We start from the raw sequence: 17,099 nt of genomic DNA, 5'->3' as shown, positions 1-17,099 counted from the left end.
CAAAAACAAGAACCTGAAAATGTTGCTCCTCTTATGAAATTTAGTGCATGGGTGAGTCACAGAAAAAGTGGGTGAGCAATGTTTTCTCTTTGGGGTTAAATCATGCACGCAAAAACACAGTGATCCATTGAGCAGGGAGCCGAAGATGGGGTTAGGGGAGCAATGACACATCATGTATCATTTTACACATCCCAGCACTGCTCTGACTAAAGCTCTAGTCAGCAGAATGATTGAGTAACAACTTACCATAAAACCACTCCCAACCAATTTCAGATTTAAATATGCTGTGTGTGTGTGTGTGTGTGTGTGTGTGTGTGTGTGTGTGTGTGTGCGTGCAGGTTTCACATTTGTCCCTCAGCACATATTGACTCAACATACTATCTTACTATATCCCCTCTGGATCTCTTTAAATAAGATAGATATGATGGCTAGGGCACCATATTCATGGCATTTATCATTCTAATGTTTACATGAAATCATCATCATCACTTTTTACCCAATTTATGGAAAGAGCAGCGGAGCATTTCATGCAGCCACTGCATTTTCCATTATACTGTCATGGCTTGTTCACTTTGGTACAGACATAGTGCAGCGCGGCAATTGTTTAGGTCAGATTTCACACATTTGTTGTTGTTTCTCTGCTCTGTTGGATATAAAAAAACAGAACGACCAAGCCCCATTTATCCATCATATTTTATTCAACAATATAACTTTTGCTCTTCAGAGTACAATCAATATAAGATACATATGACAAAATATATTTTAAATAGAAGCGAAAAACATTAAGGCCTTTCAATAAAGGAAGTTAACAGTCTTGACAGTATGAATGAAAAGATTAGTGTTACATTTTTGGTGTTTATACACTCTAAGGCACTATGGCATGATCACTGCTGAAACCACATAAAAGACTTGTAGGCAAAGATGGATAACTTTCTACACTTACGAGTGGTGACAACATGCTGGTTTTCAATGTGGTTTTCAGTACTGTGTGTCTACAGTGTTTCAGCAATAAGCCAGAGCAGACACGAGTCATGAAAGGAAAAGCAGGTAGTGAAAGATTTCTCATTATGCCAAAAAGTGTGGTGGCATTGTATTAACCGTTTAATAATCCCCTGTGTCACACATGAACCAGCAACAGGGAAAAGCGCTGTAATTATGTTTATCACGCAAGCCAGTCTGGTGCCAGTGTGATTTCTTCACTGGGCCCGACATTACAAAGCCCAGCTGTTCCTCTGGAGAAATCACTGTGGCACCAGTGAGCGGTCAAATGGCCAAGGTGTGTTATGAAAGCCGTCATTTCCTGTGCGTATTCTCGAGTTCAAAAATCTCTGTTATTGCCTCTGCAACCGAGGGCTGAGGAAGATGGCATCACAGAAACGCATAAATGGCTAGAGTACAAGCTCTTTCTCACTCTTTCCCTTTCTCTCCCTCTGTTTCACACTTTCACTTGCTTGCATGCATAAACAAAGCAGTGAGGCGCTCACACACGCAAATACACGCACACATATACACACAATCATCCACACAAAGACTTATTACCTCGGTATGTACATGATTTAACTCCTGTGAGTAAAGTCTTAAGAGCATCAAGCCTATTGTCATGCAGAGTTTAGTATCCTCTCACTCATAGGCAAATTCCCTCCCTTTACACTTCTGAACTGTTCTGGACTTCTCTGGAAATTATTACTCATGAGTAAAACTATACAGAAACTTGCACAAACAATGTGGCGCAGCAGTACTAACCCCTACAACATTTATCAACAGAAGCTGTAATCTGAGTCTGTGTATTCTTTTTGTATCAAAAGCTGCTCATATTGGATATTTATCATGTACATTTATATAGAACAAGTGAGTGCTTCACTGATGCACACACAGGTTATTGTAAGCAGTTCTGGTCTGAACAAAGTGATAAATGTAGGTACAGCTGCATCAAAAATTCATCACAGTTAGGAAGTGTGTCCACTAGGCGTCTTTTCCTGCGTGCCACTGCTCTGTTCCCAATTGTTTTGAGAATGGAAGGAGCTAACAGCCACTACAAGGAAAAATACTGCAACCAGCATCTTTCTCCTGTCCACTTCAGGCACTTTAAATCAAAAACTTCAACGATGAAAATGGTTTTATTGTTAAGTGCTGTTGTTGAAACAGTGCTTGATTCCTCAGGACACTAAAACCCTTCATCACAATGCTTCTCGGCACCTTGAGAGAAAAAGAGGCCCAGTGGTCACATTACAGCATGGGCTGGTCTGTCATGATCAAGCCTACTGCTGTGCTGCTGTATGAGTCTGGGACATCATATGTTATATGTTATATGCATGTATTGTATGAAAATGTACAGTATGGTATGCTGATACAGGCATCTGCTGTGTTACACTGCTATGTTTGCTGAACCAGACTGCAGAGAATTGTGGTGCTCAGAAGGCGTAGGGCCCGACTATGATGGTGAGCCGCAGCAGTGAGCTTGAGCGGTAGTTCATGGTCAGATGGTGAGTGACCATCTCCAGGTCCACGACGTACTCCCTGGGGCCTGACAGAGGCTTGGTTAGCACCAACATGGCACTCACATTGCTGGAACGCTGCAAGAAAATGTGATCAGTCAGTATGTAAGCATTTGAATATGGATTTATCTTTTTTGATACAACTTAACATTTGTATAGTAAAGCTCATTGGATTAGATTTTGTTTTTAGTCATGTTAGTGGAGCAGTTATATCTTTTGGGAAGCCAGTCCACCACATTGGTCCAGACTAAAATATGTCTACAACAATCAAATGGATTGCCATCTCCAGAGGATCAATCCTAACAACCTTGCATCCTCTGGCTTTTCATATAGTACCACCAGCAGGTTGACTTTTTTGGCTTTTAGTGAAATGTCTCGACAGCTATTTAATAGATTGCTGTAATAACTTTAGTGACCCGTAATTTTTCATCTAGAGCCACCAACAAATGACTTATTTTTTTGTAGAATACTTTTGTTTTTGCCACACAAATGGCATTCCCATCAGCTTCAGCTGTACTTTGTGTTTCCTGCTATTTAACGAATTTTAGCATGCTCACACACTAAACTAAGATGGTGAACATGTAAGTATTATACCTGCTAAACATCAGCACGTTAGCATTGCCATTGTGAGCATGTTAGCTTGCTGACGTTGTCTGTGTGAAGTGTGCATGTGTAGCCTAACAGAGCTGCTAGCATGGCTGTAGACTCTTAAGTCTTGTTTGCTTAGTGTCAAATAACATCTTTGAAAATAGGGGGGGACACTGTAACTTTTGCGTTACAGATGTGCTGTGTTTTAAAATATCAGGTTGGGTAACTGTATGAGGTAGAGTCAGTGCGATGGTAATGTGTAAGTATGTGAGTATGGATTTAGCTCAAAACTGTAGATTCTGACAGCATCATGACACTGTGACAGTTTAGCATTCATCTTAGCCCATCATCACCTGTTATACCATCCTCCATCTTTTAATGCAACACAAACAATAGCCTAATTCCCTTCAACTTACCCGCAGGAAAAATTCTCCTCCCTCATTCCCAGCTTTGATCCTGAAGGTGTTGTGTGTATTGGCGTAGATGTTGGTGGCCTGAATCTGGAAGACGTCCGCTGGCACAGTCCGGTCCGCTTGGATGCTCATGTATTTGTAGACAATTGATGGTGGGAGACCCTGGCACTCAGCCTGCGACCGGCAGATACAACGACTGCAAACACATAACGGTTATAACAATCTCCGTGAAACCAGCCACACTGATGATACTGAAAAAAAGTACTGGATGATTTTTACTGACTTTTCAGAGGTTTTGGCATACGGTGCCTCGCAGGGGTCTCTGGGATAGCAGCGGAAGCCTCCGTAATAGTTCCAGCACATTTCATCGTCTTGGCAGTTATGAGTCCCCGTCTCACACTCATTTATGTCTGGTGATTGGCCGAGCCACAGAGAGAAAAAAAGTACTGAAAACTCAAAAATAGCTGGATGACATTACTAATATTGCCTATTTCCAAAACACACACAAACTCTAGAAGCTTCATGAAACAGAGCTGTAAAAACACAGTCAAAGTTCAGGACGTGTACAGTTTAAGAATGATGGTTTGGGCTTGTAGCTGCATTTCCAGCAGAAGTGGAGATGCAAGGAAACACAAGAGGGAAGTCTGCAGATCTGTGGTGGAGGGAAGCCCCGATGCAACCCCACACAGGCCTAACTGCAGCTCTTTGCCTGCAGCACCATGAAAATAACCCCATCAAACAAGCCCTGAACCACAGGGCTATTTCTGGCACAGCAACCTGGATTCATCACCAAAAGGTCCCTCTGACACAACCAACTGGATTCATGGCTCCCCCTATAAAGCCTGCACCTGACCGAGGGGGAAAGGAAAAAATAACAGCTCACCCTTTGAGCGAACGCCGGAGCTTCAAATAAATCTACTTCAAGAAACCAACATCATGCATATAAATTCACAGAGGTGGCTAAGCAGGGCAACATAAAGTTGCTGTGTTTGTGTTGCCTAACCTCTGCATTCTTTCCATGACAGTAGTGGTTGAGAGTGGCTTTCATTCCCATTCACATTAGAGGTGGGTGATAGCAGTTATAACACTTATCTTCAAAGAGTTGAGGAAGAGGAGGATGCGAGGTAGAGAGAAGAGGACTCACTTGTTTCACTCACTGTGTTTTCACACACAACAAAGTTGTGAGACAGATAAATAAATAAACTAAAAAGCGATTTAAAAAAGATTAATGGAAGGAAAAGGGAAAGGAAAATGAAGACTGAGGTACCTTGACACAACCTGTTTCCCTGGAGTTGATATCCCTCTGGACACTCACAGGAGTAACTTCCTAGGCTGTTAATACATTGGTACTGACACATGTAGCTGGAGAAGCTGCATTCATCAATGTCTGTACAGAAAATATGCATACACACACACAAATACAGACATAAATAATGAGTATAAGGCAGTGCACACTGACAAACATGCATTTATCAGCCACTTTATATATCTGTGTATGGATATATATGCGCATTCCCGTGTGAGTGTCCACCTTGGCAGTTGACCGCGTTTTGTGCTAGCTCATAGCCCTGGTCACACTGGCAGAGGAAGGAGCCAAGCAGGTTGTAGCAGTGGTGCTCACAGGGACTCTGCACGTCACATTCATTCACATCTGGAACAAAAGCAAACTTTTTACACATAGATATAATAAGGACATTTCATGAGCCCTTTCAGTTTTACCTACAAATAAAGCTGTTAATAATTTGTAGATAATCAGGCTCAACTGCTGGTTTTGTTTATAACCTGTTTGATCATCTGGTCACTTGTTTCTTATCCCGACGTCATTGTCACAGCGTTACAGAGATCTCGGCAATTAGTATGGTGAGTACAATGTTGGATATGAATAATGGCCAAAACTATGTAAGTAAGACCCCAGTTGTAATAAAGCTGCAAATTATACTTTAAGACAGAACAGGAACTATAAATACTATGTAACTGGCTCAACTATTGACCCGTAAGTTGTAGTTTGGCTTCCCCACTACAAAGGCAGAAAGACACACACAAATACAGTATGCACACAAATACACCGGTTTCATCACAGCTGGGAGCCAGTCATAGCACAACATGTCAGCACAACATTTTCAATAACCTTCTTCATGAATTTTTATTAATTGCATTTGTTATTCTCTTTTGCCCTGGTGTGTGTGTGTGTGTGTGTTTTTTATTGCATGTACAGTAAAGTCCTCTGTAAACAGTCTTTACACAGTGCAATATAAATATAGGTAATCATGATTATTATTATAAAGTCTTGTTATTTCCATTATGCAAGTAACAACATGTTCCCAAATCTAAATCAAAAGCCAGCCTTTCAATTGAGCAGATAAGGTAGATGTCCACACCAACACAAGCTGCCTATGAATGACAAAGCATTGAAGCAAACTGTTTTTAGAATTCGATGCTGTACACACAAACACACACTGACACGAGTACACATGGCTTTTCAGTGACTTACCAACACAGCTGTGATTGTTGCTGGCCAACTTGTGACCTGCGTTGCACTCACAGTAGTATGAGCCCTGTGTGTTCACACATCTGTGCATGCAGTAGTTGGTCACGGCACACTCGTCTCTGTCTGAGGGAAAACACAAGTGATAAAAGATGTTAAAAGACGAAATGCTAACCTTTTCAAAAGCTTGACACCATTATTAATAATGTGATAAAGCGAGAGAAGAAAGTGTGTTTTGCATCTGTGAATGACAACGACTCACCCACACAGTGGTCTCCGTTCCGCTGAAAGCCCGGGGGACACTGGCAGGTGTAGGAGCCTCTGGTGTTGTAGCATGTCTCTTCAGGGCCACAACTGTGTCTGCCTGTCGCACATTCATCTATGTCTGCAATAAACACACAAAAACACACACTCAAAGGAAGCTTCATGGTGTTAATTCCTTCTGTACACAGGAACATTTGGCAGACAAGGCAAAGCAACATGTCTGGACTACATGTTCTTTGTGATCTGTGATGTTTGAACTTAAAATATGTGATCACTGACACCATCACATCACACACATGGGTAAAAACACACATGTTCACACAGACAGCAGTCGATTAAATAAAGAAGGCTTTTATTCATCAGCTCCGGGTGAGGGGGAAAACACAGATCGTATCTTCTACTAACAGGGACAGCTTTTGGAAGGGGGAAGTGTGTGTGAGTGTGTGTGTATGCAAGATAGGGAGAAAGAGCTCAACTGATAAATCACGTGCTTTCTACCATAATGCCTCACTCTCCTCAATAGACATCTATCAACCTAAAATCACACAGATGCAGACACATTCACTTTCTATCTCTCACCCCATCATTAATAAGTTATATAACATGAATTAGAAGTTTGAGGTTAGAATAAGAAGCTTTGGCTAAAACACATGGCACAGCAATGGGAAAGATTGTCCTTTTTATGTTGATCCAACAAACATGCTCTCAATTTATGCTTTTCTCACTATAACCCCTGTTTCTAAAGTTCTATCTTTCTCCCACACACACTACAAATACGCCCATGCTGTGTACTCTCATCCCTGTGGGCCCACCAGCAGTCCTCTTGGGTGGTCTGACACAATCCATCACATACAGGCTGCCAGTGGGCATCAGTTTAACAGCATGACGGACGGTTATCCTCAATACCACATGCACACACACCGGAGGGTTCTATAACTGCATTGTGATTTGACACTAGTCAGAAGAACCTGTCTGGAAGGTGATTGGAAAACCTAAAGTCGCTTGCTGACTGTGCTGAACTTGACACACATCATGTATTATCCCTCCTGCAGGGTTTATATGCAATCAATGCACCTGAGACAAAGAGTTACATACTCATAGAGAACACATTATGATCAAACATGTTACAATGATAATTCAATTAACATTACTGCAGGAAAGCCCAACTTGCTGCTGCGCAGAAATCTTGAACTGATGTTCCCCTGGAAATATTCCATGTGATGCTGGAATTGCCACCCTTAGAGCCTCAATTGCCCTATATGCCAATCCCACAGCACCGCCGTGCAGTGGGACTAATGCCGCTGAGAAATTGGCTTGATTTAATGGGATGGGGCCCATGAATCAAAAGGTGGACAGAAGGTAAGTTGTCTGTATTCCTCAAAGGAAGGAAAGGGAAGAAGGCTAAAATGTGATCAAGTCTGTCGGGGCACAGTGATAAGATGGCCTCACTACATTAGGGACAAAAGCAGGGCTTATCATGAGGTGCACCTGAGAGACAGCAGGTACGAATTGCATCCAGGGAGGAATGCAAAGACAGGGCTTGTTGCCTACTGACCTGCTTAGTGAAGGACAAAGATAAAAGCAGTGTTGTTCTGGAAAATCTACACTCTGATGTGGTTTGAAAGGCATCTGGGAAAGTACATCCGCAACCAACACTCTCAAGACTCAGTGAGAAACCAAATGCTTGGATTCCAGCAATATCACACTATGGGATACTGACCCACTTGCAACAGCCCAAAGCCTTCATGACATGGCTGTTAAAAAAAGCCCTGGTGCATCAGAGGGTCTCTGTCTGCTGGTGGTAGACCTGCAACATCCAGATTTAGTATTTTAGTGCCATCACAAATTAAATCTGAATTTAATTGTTTTCAATTTGAAATGTTCAAATTGAATAATTTATGCAAAATTTAATATTTCATAGCCATTGAATTTAGCTCGTATTGCTTTCAACCTGTAAGTATTATTTAAATTTCGGGGTGTAGTTCCAAGTTAAGCTTCTCAAAATTCAGTTTCAACACAGACACACTCATCCGGGGAAGAGCTCCGATTCAATCCAACTCCTTTTAAAGGACTTCTTCAGGTCACAAGGCTTCCTGGGTATGTAGGTCATGACAATAGCTACGCAGTCTCTCCCATTTTATCATGGCTGACAAAAGACTTGCTGCACCTCACAAATCACTCAATCAGGTATTAGCACTTTGTATCAATGTATGTAGCATTTCTTGTTTTTTCAATTGCACATGCTGAAATAAAGCCTCACTTGGTGGGAGAGACTGTACAGCTACCCTCCCCTCAATGCACAGAAAGCATTGTGGCCTAAAGAAGTAGTCCTTTGGAGTTGGATTTTCTATTCTAGTCTCCCGGATGAGTGTCTCTAAGTTGGATTTGAATTTAAAAACTGAATTTGGAAACTGAATATGGAACTCCACCAAAATTAGAATAATACAAACAAGTTGAAAGCAATTTCAAACCATTAGATTCCATTTCAATCTATGAAACACAATTTTAAGTTTAGCATCAATTAATAATGCAGTTCAGTTAAATTTTTCGGGTTAATATTACCTGGCTGGTGGGTCACTGACATTTTCAAACTAAACACAATGAGACGACTTCACAACTTCAACACCTATCTATGCTGCAGTTTGAACATGTAGAAAGTTGCAGGTAGACGGCAGAAAATACACACAGTACTGTATTAGCTAACCTTGACAGGTAGCTCCACAAGCTGGTAAACTACTAGCTAACCCTTTAAAGAATAACAGGAAGAGGAATCCTGTATATACAAATGAAAAATGTGAATGAATGTCAAAAATAGTTAGACAAGATGCCGCAACAGTGAGAAGCTGGGATCAAGTCATCAAGTATCTGTGAATCACAACCACACCTACTTACTGAAGGTATTTAGTGATTCATTGAGACTGGAAATGCCCTGCCTTTTGGCAGTGGATTCAGACAACACAAGTCTGAGACTCATGATTTCTGATAAAATAATAATGTTGATGCTGCAACAGCGCCAAGAAGCACACAACAAAAGTGAGATGTCAGTGAAATGTTGTGGTTTTACTGACAGAAACCTAAATTCAGACATGTCACCCTGACCCTGCTTATAAATTAACAAGACTTAAGATTGTACAGCCATGCTAGCAGATCTAGGCTAGGCACAGCGACTAACTAAAGGCTAACATCAGCATGCTAACAATGACAATGCTAGCATAATGATATAGCGGTCGCGATTTAAAGTCTGGGTATCAACAAAGTTGTAACAGTTGTAACATTATAAGATTCAGCCTCTTAGGTCAAGAGATTTCATTGCAATCAATCAAATATTTGCTCAAATGCTGACACATTTCTGACCAAGCGACCACTGGACCATTTCCATTTCTCAAGTCATGTGTGGCTAAGGAAGAATTAGCTAGTCATAAAGGTTCCTTAAAAGGTAAGGTTTTGTTCAGTTTTTGGTTTGTTTTTATATCTGTACTGCGGTGACTGAACAGTAGTCATTGGTGTAAGCAATTATGTTCTTGGAAAGAATTAGTGGCAGCTCACTTGACTTTGTTCAGATTGAATTTAGGGTAAAATCTGAGCCACAGCTGGTCCACATGGATCCAAGACATTATGAATCAGCTGATAGCATTTGCTCTAGTTTTGGGACCTTCAAGCCAAACAGAATAACATCAGGTGCACTTGGAATGATTTTGTATGTGAATTTGAGTTCGAAAACCTTTATGCCACTATTGGGCCGTGTGGTTTTGGCTACATAGGAGACTACATGAACCATCAAACAAGGTGTCACTGGTGCAGGGCAGACATCTACGGCTGGATCAACACTCTTCTACATAAGGCGTAGAAACCACAAACACTTAGAGAAAGAAGTAACTGCAATTTGTAAATTGTATAAATGTGAACAATACAGTGATGCTTCCTAAGAAGTTCTGTGTGCGGAAAAATCTTTCATCCTCACTCCCTTGAATAAAGCTTGGAGAGGTCTAAATAAAAGCATATGTGTGAATGTAATCCAAAGGTTCATTCACAGGAATATCTTGTGGTAACTGCTACTTTGTCACTAAACCTTTAAGAAGTTGCCAATACAAATGTTTGTGTATGCGTGTGTACAAGTGTGTGTATGTGTGAGTGGGGTGGGAGGGCATCCCACACCGGCTGGCTCTTAGGTCTCATAAAACCTCTTACAGCTTACCACATGCAGCACAGTCCATATAGTTTACACAGGAAAACAGATTTTACTGCAACAAGCCATCAAATGTGATGATGTGTTGCGTGTGGGGAGAAGTGACTGTTCTCTGAGGTCAGTCTTTTTTTTAATTCAAAATTTATTTAACACAGCTTGCAAGTTTCCTCTAAGAACGCGTTGTTGCTGTAACATCACAGGGAAAGATAAGGCTGTCAAGTAGAAGAGTGGAAGGAAAGAATGAGGAGAAAGGGTGGAGGCTTTTTTTTAAACAAAAAAGGGCTTTTTTAAGATTTGAAGTTAGATTTACGGCTGTGTGTGCATATGTGATGTCAGAGTTAAAAACTCCTTGCTTTTCAGGGAGATTAATTCTAAATGCCTTGTGGGAGTAACGGGGTTGGCAGCAGCTCAAAGAATTTAAGAGTGTGTGTGTGTGTGTGTGTTGTGTGCATCAGAGGTCCTGTTTGAAGTGCTCGAACATTAAATGGCCTTTTTTTTGCAGAGCTTTCAATGTTTTACAGAATGGGGTGATACACTACATACAAGAGTTGCATGTTTGGTGTGTTTGTGTGTGCACATATGTTAGATGCACACGGGTGAAAAAAAGCATATGCGGCCAAAACGGGGACTAAAGATTGTTTGGCCTGAATTCAGAACAATGTCTTATTTGCTCCAGATTTATGACATGATAGGGCTTGTTGTAATTATCACTGGAGAGCATTTAGTCTTGTTTTCATCAAACCACTGCAATGGAAAGCAGGAGCTGTTCCAAAGAACAGTTGGAGTCATCCTGCTGTTGGACAGCATCTGAGTTTCCCTCAGATTATTGGATAATTCAATCTTTGGGAAAACAGGGGGCAAGATGTGCGATGTTAATAGTCCATAAAATTTCACAACGTCAAATTTATTAGCATGTCAAACACCAGCCCAGAGCGTTTGGTTTTGCTTAACTCAAACACCTTAATATCACCTCTCGTGGCAAACGCTGCACTGCACTGTTGTTTTCATTTGTGTATAATTCTCTGCAAAGCAGTGAGAAATGCAGCTCACCACTGAACACGACCTCAGGACAAATGGGAGTGGTAGTGTTTCCCTTTCAAAGAAAGTCCAAACACAAAACAGATAAGAAATCAAAGGATTCAAGACTCTAACCTTATATTCTGTGTATTTCCATCCGTATAAGGGCATGACATATTTCCATGCTCTTGCTATTCGCACCACTCCCAAGATTCCCCCTCTCATCGCTCTCATTGTTCAGGAGGAACAGGAGTTTTAGTCATGCTGACACTTACTAACTGATTTGTGAGTTTGTTCCACACTCTTATAAAGGTCGGGCAGAGTCTTGACATTCTTGAAAATCCATCCAGTGTGCCAGCTACATTCCGGACTGATAATAATCCGTCCTGTTACTCTGAAAATGTCTAGAAAAAAGAAGAACTGAGCATCTCTCCTGCTACTCAATGTGAAGAAGATCGACCACTCTACCCACCTGACATGTTTGTAGTTAGGCTGTAGCCACTTAGGGTCTTTGAAGCAATTTTGCGGCATGGAAGGAATTAAACACTGCAAATCTGGTTAAAATGATAGCATGATAGTACAAATCAAGAAAAGAAGAAACTGTGTGAGAAACACTGACCCTGCGATCGCATGTGAGTGTCACCCAGCTGAGCGCAATAGTGATTTATAGCAGCCCTGTGTCCCTTTCCATTATGAGGTAAACGGAAAGAGCAACACATGTAAGCACATCAGAGGAGGAAGCAGCTGGCCGTTGGACAGGCACCGACCTCAGGGAGAATAATAACAACAACATTAAGCACTTACACCAAGGAGGCACAGCAAAGCTACTTCCCACTCGTTCCTCTCTGCCATCGTTGATGTGATGGCAGACAGGAGCCAACGGCAAACCACAAGCAATAACAGCGTCAATACAGCAACACTACACAGGCCAAAAGAGGGGCTGCCTACAGGATGTTTGGATTATATTCACAGAGTTTGAGAGATACTCTGGTCTTCTCTGGCACAGTTTACAAATGGAAAGTGAGTTTGAAAGCCAGAAATCTCAGCAATGTTGATTCACTAGTATTGACTTTAAAACATGACCAACACTGAATGTTTGAGGCAGATACTGATATCAATAACAAGTTTAAAAATATGTTAATGGAAATGATTTATTTGGCGATATTCCTTTTTTTTATACCATAAACACAAAACAGAATTGTTTGATAAAGAAACACAATTCTTGATTATTAAAGAATTGCTACCAAGATACTGAGCAGAATATTTTGAGAGTTAAAAAATAAACTTGTCAGTGCTCTCTGCTGGACAAAGTATGTAACTGGAGCCCTGTTTCAAATGTAACGCAAACACAACCTTGGCTTTTCTGTACTGACATTTCTTGTGACCAACCGATCGAGATATGTACAGATACTGATATAGCTTTGATAAGTAATCAGAAGACAACTAGCTGATTGATCTGTCAATCTATAGACAACTTCAATCCTGTCAATAATACAATACATAATGATGTTAATTGTGCAAATCTTCCGTAAGGTACAAATAATAGCTTTGAGCTGAAGATGGATGGATGGATGGATGGTGCTTTGAGCTAAATGCTAACTTCTGCATGCTAAAGTGCTCACAATGACGACACTGATGTATAGCAGATATAATGTTTACCAAGTTCACCATTTTAGTTTAGCGTTTTAGCATGCTAGCTTTGGTAATAAACACTAAACTAAGTATAGCTGAAGCTGATGGGAATATTCATAGTTTTGCAGTTATTCTGTCAGAAACCAAAGTCTTAAAAAAAGTTTAAATTAAAAGTAAGAGGATTGCCAGCGTCACTACATTTCACCCAACAAACTGTTGTTGCGATTCTTCCATCTGGACCAAAGTGGTGAGCTGATAGACTAACATTTTCATCGCTAAAGCATCTACAATGTAAAGGCTCAAAGATGGCACACTAGTTGTTACACTGAACCTGCAGTGTAACAGGTGCACTGAACTGGACAGTAAAATCATAGGGCACTAGGACAGTCTTATAGTGAAGACGTACTGATGTAGCACAGTGCAAATCATCAGTCTGAGAGCAGGTGGAAGACGAGAGCTTAGCTGTTAATCGCTGGGTTCAACAAGCACAAAGGTGTGCTTCATGTGTCTTTTTCTTTGAGTAACCCTAAACAAAGTGGGTCAGTTGTCATCAAGCAAAGGCTTTGTGTTTGATCCCACTTCCTCCTGCCGAGCAACAAAATCGGTGCAGAATGTTTTAACTTAACATCCTGTACATCCTGTATGGCATGTTGTTATGAGTGTTGAAGTCTTCCTTCTCTGTGCAACTACATATTCCAAATCTGCGTCGCTTATCTTTGATGGCTGTTTGGAAGAAACTAACACTAAAAGGATAACATCTGAAAGAACTTTCTGAAAAACTGTAATCGCTCTCTGTGCATTTTCACATCTTTTTACATTGTCTCTGGATCAGCAAAGGTGCTGGGGCTTGTTTCTTCAAGTGCAAATGTCAGGATGAGACAACAACAAGTGGAGCTGTAAAGCATACGCTGTAAAGGTCAAATCACGAAGCAGCGTCATGTCGTGCTTTGCAGCCACTAGGCTCTGTCGGCTTGTTCTGCTCTCTGCATTCCTGCTCCTCACAGATCGATCCGATGCTTATCTGTCAAGGTGGTGAGTAATTCCTACCATCACAAAAGATGGGAGCAAATGGAAAAAACAACTACCACTGACATTCCAGAGATATTCCTCCCAAGTGCATTGCATATGTGTGGAAAAATGTTATTGCATGCACTCTGCCTTGTTCGGAAAAGTACACAAATTCTCTGTCACACAGGGCTTAACGGCCTTAATAGAACATATTTAGGAAAGATTTCCAGCCACTGCAGGTGAAGAGCGTCCAGACGTAGCTGAAATTAGTCAGGCATGTAGGTGGTAATGTGGCCTGCATGACCTCAGGAAACCAGACAGGTAAACAGGAGTGGCATGTCCTTTCATGTCCCATACTGCAGCACAGGAGTATCTAATTTACAGATGAAAAATAAATAGGCAGCAGCTGAAGTATGTAAAGTCAATAGCTGGGAAGAGAGAATAACAGAACCCATAAAGTGTAAAACATGACATGGCCAACATTAAATGCCTGCAGTTAAATTCGTATTTTCAAAAACAGGTACCCTCAAACTGTAAATGAGAATCATAAAATAACTGCTTCCCACTTTTCATCAGATTTAACGACTGATTCAACTACTTTTGATGGACAACCTTCATTTCTAGGAGAAAGTGATCTCACCTCTGCTGAAATTAGAGTTAATATGCATACACAGGACTACAACAAGCCACTTGTAGGCATCTCCTGTCGGTAAACACAGTTAGTATGTGTGTGTATGTTTGGAGGGTGGGGGAAGTCATGGAAATGCAAGGCCTCATTAAGCTGTCACAAGTACAGTAAGGGTTCATAGTTTCTCTGTGTGGCCAAGTGGAAGCAGGGTGCCAGATTCCCCTATGTGTCACTGCAGCAGCAACAAACGCCAAGGGGCTTTATTGCCCATTTGCAAATAGTTATCCACATGGGACAGAACATTAAAGCTTTTTTTAAAAGGAAAAATATCAGGGTGAAGTGTATTATATAATTTGTGGTTTGTTTCACTTTTAATCAGCATAAATAGTACTAAGAGAAGCTATTTAGTTTTTGTTTTTTTTGTTTTTTTTACAATTTCAGTTGTGCTTTGGAACATTGGCTTCATTATTTTCCGGAATATTTAGCTGATCTCTCTACTATTCGCCACACACTCAGCAGTAAGTCACCAAAACAACTCAACGGCAGCACAACCCATGACGTTGGTACAACCTGGCTCGGTCAGTGCTCCGGCACTTCTGTGGTTATTTAGTCAGTGTCAGCCTTTCATCTTCCCCTTTGCCCTACCTGACTCGGCATTCTAGGTTTCCTCCACAGAGTGGTGAGTTAGCAGGGAAGGAACCTGATGTAAGCGCTATTTGATACATTGAGGTTTCCCCCCCATTGAAAGTTAATGGGAATTCCTTCGCTAGCAAGATACGTAGCTCTGCAAAACAGCCACTGTGGAACAAAAAAAAAAGAAAAGACAATTCTGTGTTCAAGAACAATTGGCTCATTGTAGCGAGATAAAGGTAATGACAGAGAAACCAGACACTGATGTAAACAAAGATTATTTCACTCCACCAGCAGAAATATACGCCCACATAACGGCACGAGACGCCTTCCAGTTAAAACTCCAGTCATTTCAAAGCAATAACACTGACAGCAACAGCCTATCTTTGTTTAGCCCATGCACTGAAACGACATGCCAGTAAATGAATAAGTATTATACCCCTGCCAGCTCGCTTATGTGGTTACTTTAGCTGATATGCTGCCATGTTTTACACTCTAATAAAACCTAATTGGGTTCCAATTCAGAGAAACACATAAAGCACCTCACACATATCTTTGCCCCAGGTGTAAAATCAAATTTGTTACTTTCACTGGAGCTCTGTGACCACAAGCCTCACCACACAGCCACTCACCATATGTTCTGCCTATTGGCAAGAGGAGTTCCTAACCACTGAACACATGTACTGTACAGTAATGCACGTTGTCTTACACATATTATTACATTTATACAGCTAGCTCTACTTTCTTTATACAGCCAACCCCCTCTCGATCTCTCACAGACCAAGACACATGACAAACTAAAAGCTGTGAGAGGCTACGAGTGATATGAGAGATGCTCTATCTAAGGTGCAGCTATGAACATCTGGCACAAAGCAGCAACAAAGGGCACCAATATGTGTGTGTGTGTGTGTGTGTGTGTGTGTGTGTGTGTGTGTGTGTGTGTGTGTGTGTCTGAGAGACAAAGGATGAATATTTAAACCACTCCCCATTTGTAAAGATCAAAGAGTCTTGCTCAAACACAGGATCACACCCACACAGTCTTGCGCAGCTACTAAAATCACATGCTAGTCAGGCCCAGAGAATATCTACTGTAGGTGTAAAGGCTATATGTGAGCTATAAAGGCTATATTTTTATATTTTAGGCAGAAGCTGAACTCTGTCCAATAACATAATGCTTCGAGCAACCAAAAGAGTTTAGAAAACATGACATCACAGTGAGAAAATATGAGAAGCTTGCAACATATCTGGCAGCTACGCATCGTTTAGATGTTGATGACTGTCAAACAGTTCACCTTTGGAGCTCTGCTTATTTAGGCTCTAAAGTCGTTAGCAAGTAATTATCAAATACCTACGAAGCTCTGCTGGAGACACATTCAGACATTCTTCCACGCAGCAGCACTGCATCTGGTGCTACAAAAGCATTCTACTGATATTCAGGAGATAAAAAACATTCCTCAATATTGACATTCAACTCTGCCAACATAGTGCAGCACACAGCAGTCAAGTACAGTGGGATTCCAATCAATCAACCACATTTTTTAGGGTGTAATCTGTCTCACAAAGGCCAAAAGTCAAATCTATTCTGGAAGATTAAAGAAAAATAACTTTTCATGGAGAGAATGTGGCAGCCATCCCTTTTGCACTTCTACACCATATTTTGTGACTCCTGCTGACAGAGTCCAATTTCTCTCCTGAGGAGTTTGTCAACACCAGTTGCTGAGATAAGAGGACCCGTCCCCATGTGTTGGTCTAA

General features: G+C 41.1%; 1 protein-coding gene across 2 annotated transcripts in view; it reads right to left on the bottom strand.

The window, feature by feature from the left end:
- Positions 1-674: 674 nt before the first annotated feature.
- efemp1 (EGF containing fibulin extracellular matrix protein 1) overlaps positions 675-17,099 on the bottom strand; it is an 18,104-nt gene continuing 1,679 nt past the window's right edge. For both annotated transcript variants that reach the window (XM_046071234.1, XM_046071235.1), the window contains exons 5-11: positions 6,244-6,366; positions 5,988-6,107; positions 5,028-5,147; positions 4,764-4,883; positions 3,780-3,906; positions 3,500-3,692; positions 675-2,573 (exon numbers count right to left, since the gene is read on the bottom strand). In XM_046071234.1, the coding sequence (XP_045927190.1) occupies positions 2,412-2,573; positions 3,500-3,692; positions 3,780-3,906; positions 4,764-4,883; positions 5,028-5,147; positions 5,988-6,107; positions 6,244-6,366 (965 nt within the window). In that variant the 3' untranslated portion in view covers positions 675-2,411. The remainder of the gene's footprint in view (positions 2,574-3,499; positions 3,693-3,779; positions 3,907-4,763; positions 4,884-5,027; positions 5,148-5,987; positions 6,108-6,243; positions 6,367-17,099) is intronic.

The sequence above is a fragment of the Micropterus dolomieu genome, linkage group LG15 (assembly GCF_021292245.1).
Source record: "Micropterus dolomieu isolate WLL.071019.BEF.003 ecotype Adirondacks linkage group LG15, ASM2129224v1, whole genome shotgun sequence".
Lineage (NCBI taxonomy): Eukaryota > Metazoa > Chordata > Actinopteri > Centrarchiformes > Centrarchidae > Micropterus > Micropterus dolomieu.
The sequence above is the reverse complement of the archived record's forward strand: the minus strand, read 5'-3'. Positions and strand labels throughout refer to the sequence as shown.